This window comes from Poecilia latipinna, unplaced genomic scaffold (assembly GCF_001443285.1).
Source record: "Poecilia latipinna isolate Pla-1442-1.1 unplaced genomic scaffold, P_latipinna-1.0 Scaffold2940, whole genome shotgun sequence".
Taxonomy (NCBI): Eukaryota; Metazoa; Chordata; class Actinopteri; order Cyprinodontiformes; family Poeciliidae; genus Poecilia; species Poecilia latipinna.
This window is the reverse complement of record NW_015115556.1, coordinates 6,884-27,298: the sequence shown is the minus strand read 5'-3', so window position 1 is coordinate 27,298 and position 20,415 is coordinate 6,884. Positions and strand designations below refer to the sequence as shown.

At 37.7% G+C, this 20,415-nt stretch overlaps 2 protein-coding genes across 13 annotated transcripts in view; one reads left to right on the top strand and one right to left on the bottom strand.

The window, feature by feature from the left end:
• LOC106939657 (apomucin) overlaps window positions 1–6,321 on the top strand; it is a 17,775-nt gene extending 11,454 nt beyond the window's left edge. For 9 of the 10 annotated variants that reach the window (XM_015022137.1, XM_015022133.1, XM_015022136.1 and 6 more), the window contains 9 exons: window positions 364–435; window positions 1,369–1,410; window positions 1,493–1,519; window positions 1,629–1,691; window positions 1,943–2,008; window positions 2,099–2,134; window positions 2,283–2,318; window positions 3,378–3,442; window positions 4,267–6,321. In XM_015022137.1, the coding sequence (XP_014877623.1) occupies window positions 364–435; window positions 1,369–1,410; window positions 1,493–1,519; window positions 1,629–1,691; window positions 1,943–2,008; window positions 2,099–2,134; window positions 2,283–2,318; window positions 3,378–3,442; window positions 4,267–4,395 (536 nt within the window). In that variant the 3' untranslated portion in view covers window positions 4,396–6,321. The remainder of the gene's footprint in view (window positions 1–363; window positions 436–1,368; window positions 1,411–1,492; window positions 1,520–1,628; window positions 1,692–1,942; window positions 2,009–2,098; window positions 2,135–2,282; window positions 2,319–3,377; window positions 3,443–4,266) is intronic. The other variant, XM_015022139.1, reaches the window with a different exon arrangement.
• On the bottom strand, window positions 5,792–20,415 carry hsf1 (heat shock transcription factor 1). Of its 3 annotated transcripts, XM_015022142.1 has the most exons (16): window positions 19,970–20,415; window positions 17,067–17,175; window positions 16,817–16,953; window positions 14,991–15,115; window positions 14,677–14,752; window positions 14,459–14,520; window positions 14,146–14,224; window positions 13,298–13,407; window positions 13,154–13,223; window positions 12,985–13,078; window positions 11,618–11,774; window positions 11,175–11,246; window positions 9,429–9,534; window positions 9,281–9,334; window positions 8,014–8,056; window positions 5,792–7,932 (listed from the first exon to the last, which is right to left on the bottom strand). In XM_015022142.1, the coding sequence occupies exons 1-16, from the start codon at window positions 20,090–20,092 to the stop codon at window positions 7,745–7,747; spliced, it is 1,605 nt and encodes a 534-aa protein (XP_014877628.1). In that variant the 5' UTR covers window positions 20,093–20,415; the 3' UTR covers window positions 5,792–7,744. The 3 variants fall into 3 exon arrangements, with proteins under 3 accessions (XP_014877628.1, XP_014877626.1, XP_014877627.1); XM_015022140.1 differs by having other exon boundaries at window positions 12,985–13,223; XM_015022141.1 differs by lacking the exon at window positions 11,175–11,246 and having other exon boundaries at window positions 12,985–13,223.

Here is a 20,415-nt window from a genome sequence, read left to right as displayed (position 1 = left end):
TAATGCCAAAGGACAATGGGAGTCTAAATCTCTGTTTTCTGCAAATTGGGATATGGTAATATAAATATGTACCACACATGATATAATATAATATGTTCCAAACATAATCAGAATCGGCTGCACACAAACAAGGAATTTGAATTTGGTTCCACTTTGTTCTCAATGCAGACAATTTAAACTTAGAAATATGAAATATTATACAATAAAATATATTTTTAATATTACATAAAGCTAAAAGGCTTTACTGAATATATGTATATGCAGTGTTTTTACAGAAGACGAGATCAAATCAATGCAAATATCTGTATGCTTTTATTTTGAAGATTTTCATTTGATTCCTGTTGCTTTTTGCCTCTTTTGCAGGAGTGACGGAAAGAATGGTTTCCCTCCATGATGTTAACACTCAGAGCCTGCAAATGCAAACTGATCTCACAGGTAAACCTGCTGGTTCATTTGTGTGGGAATGTTCCTTTAAAGCAAACTAAAGAGGTTGGATCTCTGGTCAGCATTAGTAAATAAAATCTCTTCTGGTAGCATCAACACTTCATTTTACAAACTGATAAACACTCAGCAGGACGACTGTCAGCTTTATTCACCCGTAATTATTCATAATTTTATTTGATACAAATATGTATCGAATATGTAGCTACATATTTTTTAAATAGTTGTGTCCTGATTTACAAGTAGGATTACTGTTAATTAAAAAAGGCCTTAAAAATTATCTAGATTTAAGCCAGTGTTGTTTCTGACAGTCCTTTACTTTTAGAATGACTTCATTCATTCATTCATTTAATTTTTTAACCAGGTTTGTCTTATTGAGATCTCACGTCTCTGTATGTGAAATATGTACGATGATGTATTAAGCCACTGGAGATAGAAAAACAAGAGTAAATATCAGTAAATTTCTAGAAAAAACAGACATTTTGAGATTGATCTTGGAAATTTTCTATAAAAAAATTAAAATTTCTGAGTTTCAAAAGTTGACAATTTTCTAAAACATAAAAGTAAAAAAAAGAACAGAGAGAAATTTTGAAATCTCAGAATTTCTCTAGAAAAAACTTTGAAACTTCTGAGTTTGAAAAGTTGAAAATGTGCTAGAAAAATCTGAAATTTAGAGATTAATGTCAGAAATGTTCTAGAAAATGTGGAATTTCTGAGAGTGATGCGTTGAAAATTTCCTTGAAAGAAATTCTGAGTTTGATAAGTTTAAAGACTTATCAAACTCAGAATTTCCTAGTAATTTTTGCTAGAAAAAATCAGAAATTGTGAGATTTACCTCAGAAATTTTCCAGAAAAAAAGATTAAAATTTCTGAGTTAAAAATATCAAAATATTTTCCATAATAATAAAATAAAACACTTGGCTGCAGGTGGAACAGAGTCTGTCACCCACCTTCATGTTGACTTCTTAAGTAAGTTTCACCAATATATAAGTCAAACAGATAAATCCTAAACCTCACTGATAAAACTTAATATTTTTATGTTCTGATCCAGATTCAGGTCTCGGCCGTGATGTCACAGGTACAGATTGATGCTACAGCATAATAAGACACAGTGAAAAAAAATAAATAAATAATAAGACACAGCGATCGATTGACTTTTCATTTTATGTTGAATGATTTTGCTACAGAGTTGTCTCCCATCACTTTGAGCATAGAACCTGCAGCTGCCGTCACCAACACGCTGAGCCCAGGTACACCTGTCTGTTCACACATCTGTCTGTTCACACACCTGTCCGCTCACACACCTGTCTGTTCACACACCTGTCCGCTCACACATCTGTCCACTCACACACCTGTCCGCTCACACACCTGTCCGCTCACACACCTGTCCGTTCACACACCTGTCCGCTCACACACCTGTCCGCTCACACACACCTGTCCGTTCACACACCTGTCCGCTCACACACACCTGTCTGTTACTGCATCTCTTCCCTTTTTCCAGTTTCAGGTGTTTACTCCAACACAGGTCAGGTTACTGCGACAGCAGACTCCACGGGTACAGACACAGGTAAGGCTCTCAGCATTTAAGAATCGTTACCATAGTGTCAGAATCCAGGTCAAAGGTCAGACGTGTCAGTAAATTGCCGTTGTGTTTTAGTTACAGCGCATCCAAAAGGGACTCCATTTGACTCCAGTAAGTTGTTTATTTTTTGAAGGAAGGAGGTTTGGTTGTATGTTGTTTTGTGCCTTTCTGCAGCATATTTATGTGGATTTCTTTCTCTGTGTTGGACATATAAATACATTTATATTTCAAGGTCAATGTGTTGTTTTTTTGTTCTCAGGTCATCCAGCGGGGACAGGTCACTCACAAATGGCTGGTAAGTTTAATATTAAAGGTGCATCAATAGGAGCTTTTTGGTTGATTTCAGATCTCCGTTTGTTTTGGTTTTTTTTGTTGTTTTTTTATAAGGGTTTGACCAAGTAACCTTGTAGTCTTTAAGATATCATTTAAAATCCTAACGGGCATTTATTTTGCCATTTATTTTACCCCCAGTCAACAGAAACAAAATATGTTTCCTCTTTTTTTTTTTCATTTTAACCATTGAAAGGGCAATTTGTGTACTAGTTGTCGTATCGAAAAAACAAATAATGTAAATTAAATATTTTGAACATTCATTTGTTGTTATTGTTGCAAGACCTAAACATTGGCCTTTGACTGGCAGCGACATTAATTTGGATGCATCTTAATTTTTTTCTACAATGTTGAATTTAAAACTTTTCAGTAAAAAAAAGGTCTTTTAAAAAAAAGCTACTTTTACTTCTTTTATTTTTGAAACATTTTATATTTGAGCTAATTAAACCTGAAATATGAAGTATTCATTTGGGACTCAACCCATTTAAAAACCAGTATGTTTGCATAATCTTTTATTTTCTTAAAAGAAGAGATGTTTTTCAATTAACCTAAAATGTTTTTTACACATATTATTACCCAACATCAACAGTGATAAATACTTCTTGCAGCAGCATCACTCCCTTGCAGAAAAGAGTAGAAAGTGCTATTGTTGCTGAATAGCGCCATCTGGTGGGCAAATATAAAACTAAAGAGTTGATTTTTTTTTTTAGTTTTTAATGAAATCTTAACTTTAGAGGACAGCACCAGTTCAAGTTAAGATAAATGTGTGATGAATAACGGCCTCTCTGTTATTCATTCATTGGGACATTTATGCCTTTAGGAACAAACGTGGCGGTTTTTGTGCAGCCATTTTAACCAGCTGAGGATTTGGGGTAGATAGATCAAAATGCTCAGTTCACAAGTAAATGCTGTTCTTGTTCTGAGGTCTTGGACTCTTTGTTTACGGGGTGAACAGCTGAGATGCCAGTTGTTTCTGCTGGTGTCTTAGATCAGTTGCTGAAAGCTTGTTCGTTCTCTTTTCTTGGTTGGGCTTGTCCTCTGCAGGTTCAGTCACTGAACAGTACAACCCATCTGGTCAGGGTCCTGAAGGTTAGTAACACCTCTCCCACCTAATCTGCTCACCTTTGAACTCTGCTCTTTCACTTTCACAAACTATTCACACCCCTTTGTTTTCAACAACAAACTGGATTGAACTTGTTTATGCGATGGGGAATGCAAAGAATCCCAATATATAATTCATTTTTTGCAAATGTATTCCTGTCCTCACAAACGCCTTAAGCTGTAGAACAACATCTATATTTGTATAGATATTAAATTGTTCTTCAGTCCACTCTAATTAGTTGTTAGGTGAACTTTATTGGATTTTATTTAGTAGAATCAGAGTATTTATTTAATTTTTGTAAAGAACAGTCTACTTGACTATTGTGTATTTTGTGTTGCTCTGATATGCAAAATCCCAAGAAAATTGAAACTGGAGGGATTTTTTGATATGTGATTTAAAAAAAGACAAATTACTGATTATTCTTTAAAGTGTTATCATTCCAGGTTAATTGAAATAATGTAATTTGTATTTAACATGTTAATAAAAATCTCTCAACAGGTCATCAAAATCTGCTCCTACATTTTTCCTTTTAAGAAAAATTTTAATGTTTTCATGTAAACCTCTTTAAAACTAATAGAAAAAGCAGAGTAGAAAACATAATTTGAGGATTTTTTTCCCCCTTTTTAATTCTCAACAGTTTTATTATGCAGTTTATTTTCTGTTTGTGGTCATTTATTTGATCAATAGCATGTCGGTTAACGTTTAGCTTCAGGCTCAGCAAAGCTAAATGATTACAAATGTTTGTGTTTTTATGCATAAAACTTTCTCCTTAAATAAGATTTTGTTGAGTGAAACTGTATTTGTGTCTCAGGTGCTGAAAATGTGGAACTGGAGGATACCTGCTGATTTCCACATGAAGCCCCGCGTGCGGTTCATCCGTTTTCAAATTCCGTGTACCGACCAATCAGCATGGCCCAGGAATTCTGACTCCACCCACTAGTTGTAGACCCCCAACAAATGAGAGGTTCCCTTTTGTTGTTTAAATATTTAAAAAATCGAATGCTGTTTGTGGACGTTTATTTTGTTTGACCATCTTTGGGTCCGCTCCTTTATCTACCACTGGGGCACGATCCGGCTAGACGTGAGGATGGAGGATTAAGTCGCGTCAGTAACCATTGATGAGATAAGTGTGTGAGAGATAAAGAAAAAATCACTTGCTGGTCATTTCCCGAGCTGGAATGTAACATGACGACTCATTACTTGCCTCGCATCTTTTTTTTTTAATGGCGTTTGAAAACTTGAGTCGCCACCAGCCGGTGGTGAAGAGCCACTTAAAGGGGAATTAAATTAAGAATAATTCAGGTGAATCTCGACCGTCTGATTGCGTATTAATGGCGTCAAACAGGATGTGATTGTAAATTGTGGTTTTGGACTTCAACAATAAAAGTCTCGTCTATTTTGAACATCAAACTGTTGCCTTTTGTCCGACTACATTGAAGCGAAATAATCACTCACCGTGCGGCTGTGTTTAAAACAATTTATTGAACAAAAGTTTTGCAACCAGAATACTTCAACATTCGACCCCCGTCTTCCCAACATGTAGAGAGCCGTCAAGAAAATTAAAGATGGATGGCTTGTTGGAATTAAAGGCAAAAATCAAATAGTATATTATTCACCGCAGGTTTTACATGGCAGAGCTTCCTGTCTGTACGGCGTCTGACAAACCATCCGAGGACCGACGCATCAGGACATCAGGAGCCACCTCTCTGTCAGAGACTTGTGCTTGATACATTTAATCTGAGAGTTTATTGTAGGTCAGATTAAATCATCTAAAAGTAAAAAAATCAAGCCTATCATTTATGACCTGGTTTTGTTTCATATGAAGCAAGTGCTTTGCTTAAAGAGTTTTTATTCAGAGTATTGTGGCTTACAGCGAATGAAATCCCAAAATTCAGATTCTCTGAAGATTTTAATGTTACAGAAGAGCAACATAAACTGTTTAAAGACAGAAATATGTTGATCAAATCTAAAACTGGAAAGTTGGGTGGAAGGAAAACGTATGGTAGAAGGTGCACGAGCAACATAAACTAATACAGGTGTAATAAGGAAGAGAAGCAAAGTCTAATCAAGAGTCTGAGATTAAGTTCAGAGAACTCAATGATTTTATCTGCTGCTAAACTTAAAGATCATTGATATTTAGTCATTAAAACGTCTGCAAACTGACCTCACCCTCACAGAGAATCTACCGGGTTTAGTCAAGATGGAGATGAAATACCAACAATGCAGAAAAGCCAAAAACCAAGTTTAAAAAAGCATCAGTGCCTCCATGCTACGCCGCATTGATGCAGTAATTCATGCAAATGAGTCCCAACCAGCCACTGACTGCAGATGCTTCAGTTTGAATTTCAGAATTAAATGTCCTTTTTTTTTTAAAAGTGTAATTTAATATTTGAGAACCTGAATTTTGTTTTCCGTTAGATGTTGGCCACTGGAAATATATCTGTGTGTGTGTAAAGGACACTCATGAGTTTATCCTTATGAAGTGAACTAACTTTTCAATAAGTTAAGATTTGCATTTGTTCAGTTGTAGCATTGCCACACCTGACAAGAGTTTTGAGGCAAAACCTCCAGAAAGACGGCGGAGTGTTGATGGAGAAGTTAAGAGTGAGGAAAATGTGGCTTATATTCTGCAATGAAGTTGCAATCATGTTTTCTTAATGTGCAGCCCTTGTTTCAAACACGCATCTTTGCTATTGTAATATATTAAACCTGCACAAACCCAGCCAAGCTTTCCTTATACATTTTTACATTTTAAATAAAGTAACTTCACTTTGAGCTCTGATAACCTTCCGCAGCTGAAGTTGGAAGTTTATTCAAATAAAACAAGAGTGAGTATAAAAGGTGAATCCACGCTTGAGACTGCGAGAAAAAACAATCTCGGATATGTTTCATTAAAACTGAAACGCGACACCTGATGTCCTGAAGTAAGTTTTTGCCATAAATCTGATCTGGTTCTGGCATCACTGGACCCAACAAAAGTACCGTTACACAGAAATGCCCCCACTCTAAACTCATTTTGAGGAAAATGGATCCAAAATGTAGAAAACTGATGGAGCTGCGGACAAACTAAGGCGTTTTAGACCAGACAGAGAAACCTTCTCGAAAAGCAAACAGTGATTTAACCTAGCTTGTCTTCTGTGAGCAAGTGGTCCAGTCAAGACTCTCCAGCATTCATCTTTTTATTTTGGAGATACTTTAAGTTTCTGTCGAAGCTCCAGCTCTGTCAGGAGTAGGCATGGGCCGGCTACCGGAATCAGAGTCCACCAAGATTTTTTAAAAAGCCGCAGATCCAAAAACCGTTGAGATTTTCCGTCATTTTGTTCCTTCCTAAAAGCTCAGAAAACACCAAAGAGACCAGAATTTTCTCTGACTTATTGCTGCGCTGTCCTGGCCAGCTATTAAAACTTTAAACTCCTGCGTCCTTTCCACTTTCCACTGGCAAAAACGCCGACAGAAGCTACAATATTCAGCACAAGCATTTCAGAAATCACTAAAACAACCAGGTGTTTTATTCTACATCTCTGCTTAAATCTAAGTATAAAAATCTAAAATAATCAATAAGTTTTGCTGATAACATAACAGCAATTTTAGTAGCAGTAGGGATATTTGCAGGCTCATCATGTCGTACAGGTTTGCGTACATACAGTGACACCACAGCATTGTTCACACACCGTCAGATGTGTCGGAGCGGCCCATGCCTGATCGGGTCCGGCGTTAGAAAACACGCAGGAAACCTCAGCAAAGGTCTGGATCGAAGCGTTCCTGTCTGATGAAACAACAGGAGGAGGATAAACACTCTGCAATAAACTCTTCCAAAAATATTCCCATCCTCTTCTTTATGTTTAAATTATACACGTGAAAACAAATACAGCCATCAAATGTGACTTAAACATGCAACGCGGCGCTCACCGGGGTCACATGATCCCGACGTTAGGCGCTGAGCGACCGCCTCCAGATCTGTCCCTGAATGCACCAGCAGGCGCATGTGACCCCGGTTTGTTTGTTTGTTTTAAACTTTTCATCTTTTTTTAAGTTTTTTTTTTTAACAACAAGCAACAAAGAAAGGTTTCAATTTAGGTGGCAAACACAAAAATAAAACCTAAAATAAAAATCCTAAAGTATAGAAATGGATTAATATCGATTAATAACATCTGCCTGATAAAAACATGACATTTGACCTAATGATTGATCTACAACCCATCGATTTCTTCGTCGTCGTCGTGGTCTATTGCTGCTGCTGCTGCCCAGTGTCGTGTTGTTACTGAGGAGTCATTACATTCTTCAGGATATTAGAGGTTAGAGTCCAGTTGGGAGGGGCTCAGCAGGACGTCGGGCGGGTCGTCGCCGGCCGCCTCCGAGCTGAACAGCGGCTCCGTCTCGTACTCCAGGAGGGACGGGAGGTCGGTGTCGCCCTCCCCCAGGACCACCGGCTCAGTCAGGTGGAGAGGCGTGGCGGTGTACTGCACCAGCTGCTTCCCTGCGCAAATCAGAGCAGACAAATCAGAGCAGACACCATGACAACAGCAGGGGGGGGCGAGCGAGGAGAAACGGTGCTCACCTGTTCTCTCTTCACTTTCTCTAGGGGCTTCGTCAGACAGCAGCTGAAAGGAAACACAAAGCAGCAGATACTGATGATCAATTCAGATTTTTTTGATGAAATCCTTTTTTGTGTGGGTTTGCCTGGTTGTTCATACTACTAGTTAAAGCCAGGTAACAACGATCAGATGTTAGCCAGCTTACATCAGATATTGATCATGTCACAATAGAGACATGATCAATATCGATCGATAACACATCTGACAGAATATTCAATATGTAGAATATTCAGTAACACTTTATTTGAAGGGGTGTACATCAGACTGACATGACGCCGTCAGGAACAAGAGGAAGTCTTCATCAATGTTTATAGTGGTTGTCATGAAGAGTCATTCGATAAATAATGACACTTTAAATGCAAAGTTCCATTAAAAGTGCATGGAAACTGCCAAATTAGCAATTGTTTTGAGCAAGAATGACATTTTTATGCAAAGTTGTGTTAAAAATCCACTAAGTGTCAAACATTCACAAAGACTCCTTCAAGTTTACTGAAGTCTTATTCACATCCCTCAAATAAAGTGTTACTGAATATTCTATCAAATGAATTATCTATTTGTATTGATCACCTGTCTATTGTGATGTGTTGTTTTACTGATATATTGTTAAAGAGTTACCGAATATTCACTGAGCTTCGATTAAGAACCGCACAGCATTCTGGGAGATGTAGTCAGCAGAGAGACTTTACAGCCAACTTGGCAAGGTTGGTGGAATCAACTAACTCACTCACTCTTTGGTTACCTAGCAACAATTTCTAAAGGAACTTGTGGTTACCTAGCAACAACCTGTTGAGTAACTTCTGCAGCAGCAGTTTCAGGTTTCACCACCCTGCCTGAAAGCGGCTTAAAAATAAACAACAGGATAAAACAGGAAAGATCACACCTCAAGTTTAAAACTAAAATATTAATTAATAATTATCTATATTGACAATTATTGATCCACTTATATGAAATGCGTATTGTGTTTTTTGGGGGGTGAAAAGATTGGAATTGGGTGAAAGAGACGCATACGAGTGGATTTGAGTCGAATTTAACTAGAGAAGCATCAGATAAACCCAGCCGGACTTTCATCCAGATTAATGGTTGGTTGGTTCAGAAGATTCCTCGACTTTTCATGTCAGGAGTCTCTTTCAAAAAATACATATGTATTTTCCTGACAGATTGGTGTCATAAAGACGAGCTGCCATTAATAAAACACATATTGAGAAAGTGACATTCTGGATTTCAACTTACATTATCCAAACTTTCAATGTCGAAGTCTCCAGAGGAAATGGATGAGCTGAAGAACTAAAACACAAACAAAACAATTCAATTAATACATGCATGTACTGACAATTTAAGACTCGCACAATAAAAATACATGAATCACGACCAAACTCACCTCCATGAGGGGAGACGGGTCAAAGGTGAAGGTTTGAGCGTTCAAAATACTCTGCAGGTTTTCCAAACCGTTGTCAATACTGTCGACGTGATCGGAGAGTTCGCACCTGGGACACAACCAGAGGGAGAGACACAGGCGTGAGACGACCCGTCAGGACTGATCTTATTCTGCATTTTCCTTTTGCCCACATGAAGAAAACAGTGCATTTCTCAATACCACCGATCTTCTTTTCAGAAACTTATCAGTTTCAAGTTTGCGATCCCTCACCTCATTTGTGTCTGCTGAAAAGGAGACTTTTAAAGGTGACCTATTATGCTTCCTTGAACAGGTTAGGATAGTTATATGGGTAATAAAGAAAGATGTTCCTTACTTTTGTTTTTATTCTTTCAGAAAATCATTTTTGGACAATGAGATTTCAGTCTGCTCAGTTCTACCTATTTTGATGTTTCTGAATTTTGTTTTGTTTTGATGTTTCTCTTGTACCTTTAAATCCAAATAAGCTGCTTCTGGCCACGCCCCCAAATCAACATTTACACTCTTGCATGAAAATGGCTGCAAACAGATGTGCAACTATACATATTTGAAAAGCAACCAACAAGAGCATAGGAAGTGGCTTCAGGATGATAAGTCAACAACAAAACACTTGTCTTTTCCAGCAGCCATTATACAGCGCATACAGCAGTATAAACAGCCGAACAAAATGTGCTGGAGCTCAACTTGGGTTGCTAGGTGACGAGTGGAGTTCCTCAGGGGTTGCTAGGTAACGGGCAGGGGCCTGTTACCTGGGGTCACTGGCTTAGGGGAGTTGTCTGCTGATTATTCGGGAAGGTTTTGAAACGGCTCATTTTCCAGACACCACAAAACGTTAACTTGACAAAAATCAGCTGGGTGATTTTTTTTAAAGTGACTTGGCAATTTTTAGAAGCCATAGAGCAGGGGTCACCAACTCCAGTCCTCAAGGGCTACCATCCTGCAACTTTTAGATTCACCTCTGCTCCAAAATGTCTGAATTCCCTCACCAGCATTCATTCCTCTCTGCAATAGGCTGGAAACGAGCAGTTTATTTGATCCAGGTGTGTTTGAGCAGAGACGCATCTAAAAGTTACAGGATGGTAGCCATCGAGGACTGGAGTTGGTTACCCCTACCATAGAGACTTAAATGGGAGTATAAAAAGATGCAAATAGTGAATTATGCATAATAATTCCCCTTACAAACACGGTCTAGGTGTATCACCATCATCTCTGAACTAAAAAAAAAAGAGTGGAACACAACTAACCTGCCAAAAAAATCTGGATTTCTAAAAAAAAAAAACAGTAATTTTTTTCTCGTTTAAATATTGATCAAACTTATAAACAGTATAAACGTATTTTCCTGGATATTGACGCTGCTTGTCGTACTCCCCTCTAAAAATATGCACTGCTGTTACTTTTCCCATGAAGACAAAAAGGAAAATGCAGAATAACACCAGAGATGTAGATACTCGTGTCTGAAAACTTCAGTAATCATCATAGACTTTATATAAAAGAAAGCTGTAGCCAAAAGTGGTGTCATGTGATTAGAGGCTAAGATTCTCTGAGCAAGAAGTTGGCAAACAGCATTTTGTTTAGCGACAGGCAGATCCCAGACGCCCTCAGAATCACTGCAAAGTGACTGGATTGGTCAGGTTAGTTTCACATAGCTGTGCAGGGGGAGAGGCTAGGCTCCATCTTTTACATACAGTCTAGGATAATCATTTAAGGATTCACTTTTCAGGATGTTTCGATAGGACGCGCCAAACATCAGGTGTGTGTCCACCTGCAGGCGGTGGGGGGAGGAACCTAAGAGAAGCACAAGGATTTTTAATGAAACACTTGACAATTATCTGATTATAAATGTAACAAGAGCTGATATGTTGGGATTGTAATGCAAATAGACAGTCACAAACAAGACACACTGAGGAGGCCGTGCATTTACTGCAGCTGCTCCCCTGATGCAGTGATGTATGCCAAAAAAATCTGACTGCATTTGCTGGTAGGCAGAAAATCGCTAACGTTGGTAGCTGTTTAAGCAGATAATGTTTCAGTGTTATGGCGACTGGCGGGTTTATTATGAGAAAGCGTTGAGGCAGCTCTAAGGTCATCAGCAGGCAGCAGTAAGAGGTAAGTGGCCAGCAGCCCTTCCTGTTGTTGCCACTGGGTTTCATAGTAACCTGTCGAGACGGGCGATGGTCTGACATTTCTGTTTAGGTTTGGCGGGGCTTGGGGCTGAGGTGGAGTTCGAGCTGGAAACGGGGGCCGGAGATTTGACGGTGGGAGCCGACTGAACGGGCCCGGCGGAGGCGGGGCTCATCACAACAACAGGCGAGGCTGAAAAACAGAGAGACAGACGGTGAACTGGGAGAAAAAGTAAAGACAGAAGAGGTCTGGTCAAACCGTTTAGAAGATTCAATACAGAACCACCAGAAACAGGGGGGTGCATCAACTGCAGTTTTCTGGCCAATCACAGATCCCTAAAAAGCCTGACCTGCCAATTCCGATTTTGTCCGATACCAATTTTTTTTTGTCTGAAATGTCGCTAAATATAGCAAGAAAGTCGCTGAGATGGGAACAGTGGGGACAAGCATGTAGACATGACCTGGTGGGCCGGTCTGTCAGTCAAACCTCTCTAAAAGCTGAACAGAAGTGACTTTTTGGACCTTTGCAGAGGTAAATAGGGTAGATGGATAAGATCGGCTTCACATGTAATCATCAGCTGATCACCAATCTCCTAAAATTAAAGATATCGGTATCAATAAATCAGATGGCCGATAAATCAGTGCACCCCTAATATTAATACTCCTTGAACCTTTTCACATATTAATCTGTTGGAACCACAAATTTAAATTTATTTCATTGGAATTTAGTGTGATAAAAAAATTAATAACGATTAAAAAAATGTGGATATAAAGAAGATCACACATTGTTTTCAAACTTTTAAAACATTACAAACCTGAAATGTTACAGCCATGAAGCTCTTGAGAGACATTTCTTTAAAAAATGGTTAGGGATGCAATGATTCATTGAATGATTATAGGCCTCAATTATTAAAAATCCTTGAGGATTTGTTAAATTGTGCTTTACTTTATTTGTGTTGTGCAACGCTCTCACTTGCACTGGTGAGTTGTTGACGACTGCTAAGTGCTAGTAGCATAACAGAGTGACCAAACTTTCCATTTTCCCCACAACACATCCACTTTTCACATTCTTTCTTTAATAAAATAATCCTTTACAACTGGTATTTCTGAACCACCACGTGAAGCTAAAACTATTCCACATGAGCCATTCTGGGTAGAACATTTTTAAACAAAAATGTTGTTTTATCTTAAATGCAAACTATATATATTTTTTGTAAAGTATTTTTAGAGTATGTATGCTCCTGCTAACGATTATTTGATTACTAATTTAGTTGACAATTATTTCACAAATTGATTAATCACAATTAATCCGATTAATTGTTTCAAATTTCAACAAAATACATTAATAACACAGCTAAAGAGGTGCAAATGCTTGTCCAGGTCCCGTATATCACCATGTCTACCTGCTGGGGTTTTGGTGGTGGTAGCTGTGGTGGTGGTAGCTGTGGTGGTGGTGGTGGAGGGGGAGGAGGTGACCTGCGGCAGCGGCGTTTCCTCCTGAAGGATAGAGTTGATGAAGGTGGTGGGGGACAGAGGCGTGTCAACGTTTGCTGGGAGTGAATCCTGCTCCACCTCCAGAACAGGACACTCCTCCACCTCGGGACTGGACGGCTCCTCTTTGATAAAAGTCGAGTGGTTCTCTCTGCAGACATAGAAGGTCTTGCGTACATCTGCATGAACAGGCTGGAATAGTAAACTAGTCTCATTGGTCCTCACCCCAGGTCGGTCCAGTCGGTGGCTGCGTCCTCTGGGGAGGACGGCGCCTCCTCTGTGATGTCCGAGATGATCGGTCCAGAATCCGGTGAGAGGAGATTGGCGGCTGCGTTCTGAAAGGACAAGCAGACTCATCAGGGCGATCAATGATGGTCAAAGCTTCGGTTCTCTTTAAGTACCAACATGTAACATAGAGACACCTGAACGTCAAAGCTGCTGCAGAAAATAGACTTTTACTAATACATAGTTCCCACAACGCAGAGCAACCTATCGCTCTGATGCTAACAAACAGAAAATATGTGGACACTCTTGACCAAAGTGTGAGAGAACTAAATGGCTGCCACAGGAACTACATATTCAGCTCAGTATGTAGTTTTTATAAGAAATATTTTTTACATATTTGATGAAACTGTCAATATGTCATGACAACAAGAGACAGATAATGTGTGAAAAGATTGAGCCCCTCTGCCCTCTCCCAGTGCTAACTAGAAACAACCAATCAGAGACAAGAGGCGGGTCTTAGCGCTGTCAATCAGCCTCCATGTGGCGCTGCTCAACATTCAAAATCCTGAAGGTTAAAGCAAACATTAATAAGAGAGAAAAGAAGACAAATCACACCTGATGTCGTCATATCAGCATTCACCAATTTCATCACCACCATGAGATTTACATATGCAGCCCTACTTCACGGTATTTCCACCAAGCAAACCTGAGCCGCAACCTTCCTGGTTTACCCACTATCACCACTTTCAGCCAAAATAAAAGTGAATTTAAAAATATTGCTATTTCAAAACCTGTAATTAAGATATTTTTCAATATTTCCACCACCAGTACAAAATGAGATGAATTACCTGAATGTGCTCCAGCGTCAGGGGTCGGCTGTACTTCGGCATAGAGTGGGCGGAGCTAGAGTCATTGAGCATCAGAGGTCTGCCGGTGGAGAAACGAAAAATAAAAAATACAATAAAAACCACGTCATATATGATCACTAAATAACATCTAAGTCTGTGTCAGACAATCACGTTTCATATCTGTGGTAACAATCTAAACTATTAAAATACTATTTTAATATATTTAACTCAATCTAGAGTTTACAGTATGTAGAAATTTAGTAGCATTTCTATTCAGATTTGAGGTTTGAAGCCATATTAGAAGAAAACTTGCATCTTCCTCTTGACTCCTATGATTCTGTTGGTCTGGACAAGAGACACCAGAAAATGGATCAGCTGAAACCAAAGAGAGTTCATCATTAGTTCACTCAGCATCTTTATTAAACTGTGATAATGTGGCTCAGTGCCAACATTAGAATATTTATAAATTAGACGTGCTGCTCTTCATTTTCCCCCTTAAGTATTTATTAAACTAATGTTATATTTTATTACCTTGTTGACAACTTTCTGCTGCTGCGCATGTTTCTGTCTCAGACTGGCCACCTCCCTCCATAAAGCCTCATTCTCACTGAAACAGGAAAACATCGGGCTTAATAAAAGGAAGGGGAGCTGTTGACAGGAAAAAAAAACTTTTTAAAATCAATTTTGACAAGAAGAAAAAAACAGATTAACAACCTAATTTGTAAGACTTGGAGCTTTTAAATCACAGGATCGGATCAGTTTTTGCTTACCAGCTTGTGTGGGACGAGGATTTTACTTTACTTTGTTTTTTCAGCATAAACGTGTGAACAGATTGCGATTCTTACTGTTTCATGGCGATGATCCTGGAGTCGATGGTTTCCTGTTTTCCCTTCATCAGCTGAACGTCGCTCAGGATTTTGTTGACTTCATCTGTCGAGATCTTCATTTCTTCTTGACGGACTGATGACACCTGCAACAATTTAGCGGGATTTTCTGTTACCGTGGAGACGGGAGAAACTGGAAGGGGAAGTGGTTGTGTCACCGTATTACTGTGCATTTGTGGGAAGTTTGTAAACACAGTGAAATTCGAGAGTTTTCAAGGTAAACAGAAAAGAGAGGAGGGTAATAGTGCAAAATAAACTTTGATCAATTTTAGGTATTTTGTGAATGCTAAATACATGGATGACATTTAAATAAGCATGTTGCAATTGATCACGTTACAAATTAAAATAAGCGCAATAATTTCCATTCTGATGATTAATATCTTCTGAAGAGCAACATTATTTATAGAGATTTCACAATCCATTTTCTTTCTGGTTTCGGTTGTGTGTTTTTAACTTCAGCTTTATTATTTGTTTTTGATTGTTGCGTTTTATTTTAGATATTTAAAACATCTAGTTCCAGTGTGAAGTCTTTTATACTAACTTAAACTTGCACTGTAATGCCAAAACGATCTCAGAACAACATTATCTTTTATCACAATTATTAACATTCAGCCAATTTTCTTAATATGACAGGCCGACATATAAACAAAAGCAAAAGGGCATTTTCACAGCAGAAACTCTAAATTATAATTAGTTATTCTGAAATGTAATATATATATTTAGTTAAATAATAACGTGCGATTTAAAGGAAAAATAATGGATACAGCTAAACCTTACTGCAAACTGGATAAGTAGTTTTGAGCTAATATATTGCGTTTGTTTATCTTTACTATTGTTCAATAAAACCAAACATGTCCTTCACTATAATCAGCCTTAAAAAAAATAGACTGGTGGACATTATTAATCCCAGACTGGAAATATTCTGAATTGTTGCAGTGAACTTCAAACTGGTTGCTTGTTTTGAAAGTATTTTCCCATCAATCTGTCAGGAACAACAAGATTCAACATCATGACTAAAGTCTGTAGAGACTAAAATCTAACAATAGATTCTTTGTGGTTTCTCTGGAATCACTGGGAAACTTACTTGGACGTCTAAACTCGACGAGTTTTATTAATGTTTTTAATCCTGACACTGCAAAAACAAAACCTTGCTCAGTAATTTTTCTCTAGTTTTGAGTGCCAATATCTTGGTACACTTAAAATGAGACTAAATTAACTTGAAAGTAACTTTCTGCAGAAAAAGAAGCTTGTTTTATCTAAATCATTCCTCAATATTGATGAAAAATTCTTGTTACATTGGCAGATTAAGTTACAGCAAGACACTTTCCTCATGTTACAAGAGAAATCTGCCAGCTGAACTAGAACTTTTTCATCAATATTAAGGAATTGTTTGCTTAAAACAAGCTCATGTATCTTGCTGAAAAGTTACTTGTATATTAATTTTGTCTTACTAAGACATTTGAACTAGACAAAAATTTTACAACAAAATGTGTGTTTTTGCAGTGCATAATGTTTCTCATTTAAATCTTTGTTTCTCTTTGGTCAGTGCTCATGTCTTTCCTCTTTGGCACTGTGTTATCACACACCTTTGTCCTACAGCCTTTAGTATTTATCCAAACACACTTTGATCTATTCATCAGAGATTTTATAATTATAAGACCTGGTCTATGCAAAATCAAAGTTTTACAGAGTCGTGAACTTTAAAATTTTGCCACCGAGAGCCCTGAGAAGCCAGGAAGTTAATGATCTCTAAAGTGGCGTGTCCAGGTGTATCTGCAGCTGCTTACATTGGTGACTTTTCGTTTGATGTGCTCCAGCAGGTGCTCTTGCCCTTTGACAAAAAATGGATGTTGGAACTCTGTGTCATCTTTCTCTGGTTTCACCAAGCCGCCCTGCTCGATGTGCACCACCTTACGGAAACCATCTGCAGAGCAACAGAGACTTTCTGCATTTCAACCATTTCTCCAGAGAATCTGACAGCATCGCGATAAAAGAACCTGTTAGACGGGATTCTTTCTTAGAGGATCTGATGCTTACACATGTTGAGCTGTCGAATGAAGCTGGCCATGTTGTTGTGTTTGAAGAACTTTGGTAGAACCTCCTTAGAGAACCGACATTGATCGAAAACATGGAAGCTGGTTCCACTCTGAAGAAAAAAGGGAAAAAATACAGACGGCAGATTAAATCATTGTTACTAGGAGCAACACCAAAAGAACAGAACAAAAACTTATCCATTTTAAAGCTCGTCTTAAAACCCATCTATTTTACTTGGCTTTCAACTCCAGCGGGATCTAGTTTTAAATTGTATGTTTGTTTTTAAAGTGTAAGAGTTTTTATTTTTTTATTGTTATGTTGTGTTTTAATGTACAGCACTTTGTATCAGCTGTGGTTGTTTTAAAGTGCTTTATAAATAAAGTTGGTATGGTATGGTATAACTCCTCTTTATAACAAGCACAAATAACTTCTGTGAAAATATGTGTTTTATGTAAGCATAAAGTAACTAAAAACTGCACACAGTATCTTAAGACATGGGTGTCCAAAATGCGCCCCGGGGGACTGATGATACAAATTTGCCCTATTGATGCAGATTGAGATTTTTAATTTGTCATTTTACAATGGAAAATGAAAAGTACAACGCAAAACGTTTGTCTTTTTATAACAGAGTTTTAACAGAAGGTAGAACCAGATCTATTCAGAGATTTACTGCAACAAAATCAGCTTTTATCTATTTGATCACATTTAGCTAAATAAAGCAAATGTTTTGAAAGAAACTTACACAAATCCTGTTATTATTGAAAATAAATGTGTTCAACCGAATCCAAAAGAAACAGAAAATTAGATGCTTCCTTTTTAAACCATCAAACATGTGAGATCTACGACGGCGTACAAGGGCCATTCACCTTCGAAATTTGGAGAATAATCTCTGAAATTTTCTATTTAAAAAATTGACATTTCTTAATTTCAAATGTCGACAATTTTCAACTTTTGAAAGTCAGGAAATTCCAAATGTCAAAAGTTTGACTTTTTTTCCAGAAAGTTTCTGACTAAACTCAATTTATGAGTTTTTTGGTGAAAATTTGAAACTATTTAAAAAAATATTTAAATCAAATTGTGCCACTTTAGTTGCTTGATTTTAGCTAGTAAAGTTAAGCAAAGACTTTGATAAGAGAAAACGACTTTATTCCTAAAGCAACATATTCCACTGCAATTAGAAAGTGCTAAATCGATCAATCTGCAGAACATGCAGGAACAATGCACAACTTTAACATATTTAATTACAACCCTAACAAAAACATACTTTTTCTCCACAAGCCAACTATCCTGCTCTCCTCCAGGAATGTTTGATACACATTGATGGAAAATATACAATCAGAAAGGAGAGTTTGCATGTGGTCCCAGCAAAAAACAGAATCTGGATGAAAGAAAGGTCATACAGAAGGTAGGAAGAACAGATGGACGGAAATAAAAACACAAAGAAGGACAGAAGAAGTGAAGGCTGGACATAAGAGAAGAAAAGGAGGAAGAACACAGAAAAGGAAAAAAAAACTCAAACAAGAAAAGAAGGATATGGCCAAAAAGGAAGGAAAAGAACTAAAAAACAACAGCTGCAACTAACAATTATTTAAGTAATCGATTATTCTATCAAGTATTCCGATGATTAAACCGATAAAACGCTCTGCAGTTTATCAGGAGCCTCTTTTTCAAACTAATATTAGAATTACATCAAAAGATGCAAATAATCTTGAATGAGAAAATTAAAAAGATATTTCCTAAAATGCAACGTACCTCTATTTAATGTTCGTAGCAAAGGTTGAATATGCAGCTAAAGAAATACTTTTTACTAATCAGTTTGTTATTTTGGGGATTAATAATTGGACAGTAAAAGGTGCATAGTAGAAGATTTTTTTTTGTATTAATTTGAAACAGATGAAGCTAAAACTGTCGTTTTAATTCTGGGTAGAACAGATATAATGAGAGGAGGATTTTGTTTATACAATTTTGGCTTCTTTAATGCTCCGAGTGTGTTGTATTTTAAGCAAATAGGCTTTTTTAGAGTCTGAACAGTTAATTCATTGTACAGTATTTTGTCATTTTGGAAATTTCCCTTCCCGGTATAGTATGTTATTCTTAGTTCTGTTTTCATATTTTTGTGAAGCTGCATGCTTCGCTTTGTCTGTCATTTTGCTGTTAGTAAACTTGAACTTTCCCACTAATGGAAGTTATTTCTGTTTGTGTCCTCATGAACACTAAAATAGGTACCAACCATTCCTCTTGAGCAACAGTGGATAGTAAACTACAAGGAGCAAAAGCTGAAAGGTAGACACAACACCATGAGACAATAACACAACATGTCACACATCTTATTCTTTGTAAAGGTATAACTTTGCGGAAAATTAAGTGTGAATTTGGGTCACATATTTTTACAGGTGTTAATGCTCATCATAAATTACTGCCACATTATTTTTTTAGCTACATATGTGTCTTTTGAATCTCATTAATGCCATTTCAGAATAAAAGTATTGGTTAAGTACAACCTAAAATACAGAAAACTAAAAATTTTTCGGAATTTTTTTAATATATTCGATCGCTTATAAAACAAGTACACCTACATGTGCGATTTATATATATATATATATATATATAAACAATCCTTTTAAAACCAATAAACCCAAAAATGTATCGCTAATCAACTTAATACTTTACCAGACTTGGACCCAATTACCTAAAAGCTAACGAGATAACCTGCTTGATTAATTTGCCTCAAGATGTAATGTTAGCATGATTAGCATCACTTAATAAAACAAAATGAACAAATGGTGTGTTCTGTTCCGTAAATAATGTTTAAGATCTGTTGTTTGAGAACTCTAATGAACCCGTGGGGAGTTAGCTTTACCAGGCTAGGCTAGGCTAGGCTAAGCTAGGTTTGGTGAAGTAAGTACCGGGCTCCAGCAGATAAGAGGGTCTGTCTCCGGGTCTTCCACAAGGGTCCACAGTTTAGTAAGAAAGGCCGGGACGTTACCACCGCTCACCACCACAGCACCTGGTCCTCCAAGAAACTCCATCTCAACTACTAAAGGCTAACCCCGCTCCGGGCTCCAGTAGCTTATCTAACCGAACGATGCTAACAGCTAGTTAACCCCATCCGCTCCTCAAAGTCCAAAACAAAAAAACGGATGAACTGCGACACGTAGCCTCGGAGAGATCGCAAATATATCTCGAAATCCTCCGTTATGGTTTTGTTTTGATATATTATCCGCCAGTCTACACGGTACTCTAAACTATATTGTAAACAAACTCCGTAGTGGAAAATTCCAACAAATCCGATAAAGCAAACAACTGCGTAGCTAGGTGGCTGTCTCTCTGTCGCGTACAAGTGACGTCATAA